Genomic DNA, 6,461 nt, shown 5'->3' with positions numbered 1-6,461 from the left:
GGCTGCACAGCATGCAGGGTGGTGCAGAAGGGTTCTGCAGCCAGCCAGGCACCAGCAGGACTTGCAGATGTCCTGAGCTCAGCTTCCCCTCACTCCTGCAGTCCAGTAAGATGAAAGAGGCCAGATTCTGTATGTCCCACAAGCATGCATCCATGTCAAAACCTGCCAATAAAACCAGTACCGTGCAAAATGTGCCACTGTGTTTGGCGCAGTGGCATTTGGGGACCCCACAGCATCCACCCGCGGAGGCACAGGAACTGCAGCAGCTTTGTCCTCTCTGCTTTTCAGACTTGCATTTGGCCGCAGAGCTGGGGAAGACACTGCTGGAGCGCAACAAAGAGCTGGAGGACTCCCTGCAGCAGATGTACGCCACCAACGAGGAGCAAGTGCAGGAAATAGAGGTAGGGACACAGTTGGGGACAGGAGCTGCTCAGCCACTGCTGTCACCTACGGGCAAAGGTGGGGAAGGGGCACGTCCACCAACGCCAACATCTCAGATGCCAGGAGAAAGGAAGGGATGTGCCACCAGGACTTAAAGTCTCTTCTGTATGTGCTTGAAGAGGGGTGGGTTAAGGTCTCGTCAAGCCCATCCCAGCCCCAGAGAGGGTCCCCTTTCCCCACTGAGATTTTCCCTCTTCTCGCATCTCCACCCCCTGCCCAGATGTGCCCGCCAGATTTTGGCACCAGGTTGCATCTGGGTCCCATTTGGCCTTCCCCTGCCCATCCGCCAGCCTTCACACTCATTTTTCTTTGCTCTGCTGCTGCTTTCCCTTGATTCCAGTTATTCATAATCGTGTTTGTTCCCAGCTGGCCCCTCAGCACCCCCACAACACAGCCCCCTTTGTTAGAGGCATAAAATAGCTCTTTCTCCAAGAGCTGCAACCTAAACCACTGTTTTAAGCATCCGTTGGGGTCAGGGCAGTATTTCTAAGAGCCCACAGAACTAAGCTTAGAGGCTTAAACCTGCTGTGCTGGGAGGGTTTTCATCCACTGGAAAAGTTCTAGGGATCTGCGAATTAAAAAAGGTCAGAAACCCCCCCAGTTTAAAAACATTCAGGGCAGCGGAGGGCTGGGAGTTCACCAGAGCAGCACGTGATGGCTGCGGGGATCTGGCGGCTGATGTCCAAGGAGACTGGTGGATGGATGTCGCTGTCCCCCCCAGCAGGCCTTGGGGAGTGCATCCACCATGGATTTGGGATCTGGTCCCAGCTGAGAGCAAGTACTGGGGTAGATGCCCCTCTGCCAGTCTTCACAGGATGAAATCTTGCAATGACAGACTCACAGAGAGGGGTCTGCAAACACACAGAAACCACAGGGCTCCTCGCATTTCATGGACTCAGAGTTTTAGCCTGAATTTCCAAGGAAACACAGCTTCTGCAATCGATCTGTCAGAGGATCCGGTAACCAACTGGCCAATTTCAGTCAACGTTGGTGAAGGGTCACGGTCCCAGGGATATCAATTTTCTGTGGGCACTGGGAACAAAAAAGCAGATGAATAGAGAGAGCCTGAGGTTAGTGCCCTTCACAGAGGGCAGGGGAAGTTCAATCTTCTTTTAGACACAAAAGTATTTCCAGTGGGCAGGGGTATGATGACTATTTCACCTGTGCAAAGGAGTCAAGCAGGCAGAGGATAAATCAGCCACAAAACACATTATCAGGGGAAGCAAAGGCTGTGGGAATTTCTGCCTGTGAAACAACCTGGATTTTGGATGTGGAGTGTTTCTGTTTCGCTTTTTTTTGCAGTACCTGACCAAGCAACTAGAGATGTTGCGGCAGATGAACGAACAGCATGCGAAAGTCTACGAGCAGCTGGACCTGACAGCACGGGACCTGGAGCTTGCTAACCAGAAGCTTGTGCTGGAAAGCAAGACATCCCAACAGAAGATCCAGTGGTACGGCCTCCCCTCCTCCCACCGCAGCGATGCTGTACCCGAGAGACCTTCATCTCACCTTTCCCCTGCCTCAGAGCGCGGCGTGTCCTTGCTATTTAAGCCATTCTCTTATCAGACAGGTTTTGCAGCTATTTGCAACACGGGGTCATTGCACCGATGCTGGTTAGCAGCAATCAGCCACAGCATAGACACCCCTGGGACAAGGGCTGGATAAAGGACTGCGAAGCTGCCAGGAGAGAGGAGCGGCAGCCTCTCCTCCTCCTCCTCCTCAGATGTATTTCCTTGAAGAAGAAGCACATTATCGTACCAGGGAGGTCCCCAGCACACAGCCCAGCAGAAACACTAGGCAGGGATCCAGCACGCAATAAAACCCTGGCTAGTTAGTCCATGCTGAAACACCAGCTTATCAATAATATTTCTTTCCTAAAACAAGCCCATGATCAAGGTCATCCCTGGAAATAACACACTAAGCCACGTCCTTGCAGTGCAGCATCTTTTGCAAACGACTGTGCAGAGAGGAAATTTCAGAGCAGAGTTTTACAAACTGCATTTGCAGCCAGAACAAAACCAAATCTCTGCCCAGTCTCTCTGTGTTTACAAGATAAACAAGAGGAAAAGAGTAAAGAGCTCACCTGCTTGCTTTTAGTGCAGAGATATTCCAGGATAGTGCTCATGTCCCAGAGGTGACAGTTTTAGCCAACTGATGAGGACAGAGTCTCAAATTAGTATGATCCCTTGCCCCTGCTTCAATCCCCCACCCTTTTCTACAACCACCCCCATCATGCAGAGAAAGAACAACCACTACCCTGAAAAGCAAGAGCTGTCATGCTCCCAGGGCACATGCTAGAAACTGGAAGCAACTTCCATAGCGTGGCTTTCTCTATGGGGAAGAAAAAAAACACATTTTCAAGGACCTGTAGTGCCTGACTCCTCATCTGTGCTCCCTTCTCTCTCTGCAGCTTGACAGAAACGATCGAGGGGCTGCAGAACCAAGTGGAGGAACTGCAGAAGCAGGTGGAGGAAATGCGGAGCTTGGAGCAGCTTCGCATCCGGCGGGAGAAGAGGGAGCGACGCCGAACCATCCACACCTTCCCCTGCCTTAAGGAGCTGTGCTCCAGCCCCAGGTACGGAGCTGTGCCCTCCAACCTTCTCCCCCACCTCCTCTGCCCATGACCAGGGGTGCAGTGGGTTAGCCCCTCTGGGAGTGCACAAAATCCCACATCTCCACAAGGAGATCTAGGCTCTGCATTAGAGCCTGGAACTTGATGCTGGAGGTGAAGGGCAGACCTGCCTCTCTCCTACCCCCCGACTCGAGCAGGTGGCATCGGCAAAGCAGAGCTTTCGTCATCCCAGCACCAGTGGTGCCTCAAATTGGGAGACATAAGCTCTTCTTTACAGGGCAAGAATAGCTACCAGGCGGGTCTGGATGCCTCACACACCTGCGCTGGGACAGGCTGGAGGGCACAGGCGTTGCCTGGAGGGGCTGGGACCCTCCTGGCACATTGGCAGGGAGCTGTGCAGGAACACACACCAGACAGGACTCATTGCTCAAGCTCTAGAGAGCTCAAACCAGACTCTCCCAGTGCAGCCCGCCCAGTAACACACACGTGAAGAGGACCCTCACCTTGAGCTGCACGCGCAATCATAGAGTCATAGAATCATAGAATCGTTAAGGTTGGAAAAGACCTCAAGGATCATCAAGTCCAACCGTCAACCCACACCACTTAACCCAATTTCCCTTCCCGAACCAACACAGCCCGTTTTCCCTTTGCAGCTGCCTCCCAGCACAGGACCAGCATCTCTGGGACACTGAAACCAGCTGAGATGGTGCATTTTTCCCTCTATCCCCCAGTCACACACTGAGATACGGCAGCACCACATGCTGCCAAGTGCTGTACAAACACCTTCAGCGCTACTGCACACTTGATCCTCCTTAAAGCCCAGCCACTGTGTTAATTCGCTGACCTCGCGAGGGCATTCCTTGCTCAGCTTTGTCCACAATAGCGGCTTCTTGAAATAGATAAGCAATCGATAAACTTTGTTACTGAAAGCATCCCCTGCCAGAGCATAGGACAAAAGACACTTTGACTGCAGCAGCAATGGGGATGTTACGAGGGCATAACCTAACCCCCAGCAAAATCCACTTAATGTCTCTGTGGTTCTTTCCCCCTCCGTCCCCCAGTCCCGCTCTCCCCCCAGTGCTGCAGGACCTCGGTTCACTTGCAGCTCTGCAGTTGGCTCTGAAGGTCACGCTGCCCTTCAGTAACTTGGAAATCTGTTAGATACCCCCCGCCACCAGTCATGCCTCCCAGGGGAAGCCACCGTGCTTGCTTTTTTTTTCCAATCTGTTCTAACCAGATAGGATGCCATGGGCACTTCATCGAGGAGGAGGAAAATCTAATTTCCCAACAGCAACACAAGGGAAGGGGGAAGCGCATGCTGTCACCTCCCAGGCAATGACAAAGGGGAAATTCTGTCAAAAGTCTCTGTATACTTCCCTTGCCATATAAATCTTCTCCCGCTCTCTCTGGAGCTGGACACTGGAGAGCAGATCCTGCACTTCTGGTTTTTGGCTGGGTAGGATTTGGGGGTTTTTGACAGATGCAGTGAGTAGCTGATGAAAAACCCAAAGCCTTCTACTTTCAGCTCAGACTGGTAGCACTTGAACATTCCTCCTTGCTTCATGGCAATGTTGGTGGTTTGTCCATTAACCAGATGTGTCTTTTACCTTTTAGGGTTTCATTTCCCTCCTGTCTTTCATCCCTGCTATCAAATGAGACTGCAGGGTCACTGGGACAGAGACTGGTCTCTGCGTCCAGAAGAGCCCCAGCCCTGGCATGCGGGAGGAGGCATATCTCACTCCAGGAGCTCAGATACCGACTCAGTTACCTCCTCTCTGGGCATCAGTGGACTCAGGTGACTTGGTCAGCCTCTTTCAAGAGTCTTTCTTCTCTTTCAGGTACGAGGACGCGTTCCAGGTCCACAGCCCTTCCACAGAGTTCAACCAGAAGCCGCTGGAGAGGGAGAACGAGCGTCTCCAAGCCATGGTGAACTCCCTGAGGTCCCAAGTCAACCAGGAGAAGCAGCGGAAGGAGAGGGTTGAGCGAGAGTACAGCTCCGTTATTCAGGAGTACTCGGACCTGGAGCAGCGGGTGTGCGAGATGGAGAACTGCAAACTGCGCATCAAGGAACTGGAAGCAGAGCTCCTGGAGCTACAACAGATGAAACAAGTCAAGAAGTACCTGCTCAGCAGAGAAGACAACTTGTCCGAGGCCCTCCTTGAGCCGCTGAATAACGCCCCAGAAGCAGACTACATCGACCTCTCCGAGGAGGAGGGAGGAAAAAGTCACGGGCCATCCATGACGCCTTCCCCAAACCACCCCGTCCGGAAAAGCTGCAGCGACACCGCCCTCAACGCCATCGTGACCAAGGACGCCGTGAGCCGGCACGAAGGCAATTACACGCTGCATGCTAACAACGTGCGCAAACGGGGCATGTCCATCCTGAGGGAGGTGGACGAGCAGTATCACGCCTTGCTGGAGAAGTACGAAGAGCTCCTGAGCAAATGCCGGCAGCACAAGGACAGCGTGCGACACACAGGCGTCCAAACCTCCCGGCCCATCTCGCGCGACAGCTCCTTCAGAGACTTCCGGGGAGAGGGACACGAGTTGGAAGAGCTGAAACCCATTGAGAAGACCATCAGCAAACACGTGGAGGCTGTGGACAAGCGGCTGGAGCAGAGCCAGCCTGAGTACAAGGCTCTTTTTAAGGAGATCTTCTCCCGCATCCAGAAAACAAAAGCAGACATCAACGCCACAAAGGTGAAAAACAAGAGCAGCAAATGAGCCCTGCTTCTCTGCAGCTCCCACGTGCAATCGCAACAGCCACGTCTTCTCTTCAGCCCCAGGAAACACCACGTGGACCCTCTGCTTTGAAGGTTCAAGAGGTCTACAAGCAAGAAAATGTCACAGAGACTCAACTCTTTTAAGCTTGGGCTCTGGGCAACTTGTTGGGACAATTGTACATTGTAGTTAGAGGATTTCAGAAACTGTATGACGGATCTCTGCATGAGTTGCTGCCGCTGCCAGACATCACAACAGCAACGTAAACCACACCGCCAAAAAAGAAAACTGATCACCTCCTCCACTCTTTTCAGCTTGTCTTACAGCCCAATTATCTGCAAGCAAAAGCCTGGATGTCTTCCAGCACCCTGCCACAGCTGGAGCGCAGTGTTTCAAACAAAAAGCCATCAGAACTCCAGGGGCTGCTCCAGCACACCCCTCCACTTCGGTTTTATGGCTAAGAACCTACGCTTGCACCCTACAGACTTCCCTCTACGCCTTCCCTTTCCCCAAAGGACAGTATGTTCTTGCTATTTAAGCCATTCTCTTATCAGTCAGGTTTTTCAGCTATTTACAATGCAAGCTCATTGCAACTGGAAAAACTTGAAGAGAAACATAACCGTTCTGTCTTCATCAGCATCACTCAGTATATCAGTCCATGCTCTCCAGACTTTGTAGGCATATGGGATTTCCTCGCTTTCAGTCTGCCCCAGTATTCCAGCCCAGG

The 6,461-nt window shown here is 52.4% G+C and overlaps 1 protein-coding gene across 1 annotated transcript; it reads left to right on the top strand.

Annotated features, from left to right (window-relative positions):
* Window positions 1–288: 288 nt before the first annotated feature.
* Window positions 289–5,737, top strand: CDR2L (cerebellar degeneration-related protein 2-like; the record flags this gene model as incomplete). Its single annotated transcript, XM_010080328.1, has 4 exons — window positions 289–401; window positions 1,744–1,892; window positions 2,852–3,016; window positions 4,852–5,737. Coding segments are annotated over 4 exons (1,313 nt in total), but the record flags the coding sequence as incomplete, so codon positions are not given.
* Between the last annotated feature and the right edge of the window lie 724 nt (window positions 5,738–6,461).

The sequence above is a fragment of the Pterocles gutturalis genome, unplaced genomic scaffold, assembly GCF_000699245.1.
Source record: "Pterocles gutturalis isolate BGI_N339 unplaced genomic scaffold, ASM69924v1 scaffold11504, whole genome shotgun sequence".
NCBI classification, from domain to species: domain Eukaryota; kingdom Metazoa; phylum Chordata; class Aves; order Pterocliformes; family Pteroclidae; genus Pterocles; species Pterocles gutturalis.
The sequence above is the reverse complement of the archived record's forward strand: the minus strand, read 5'-3'. Positions and strand labels throughout refer to the sequence as shown.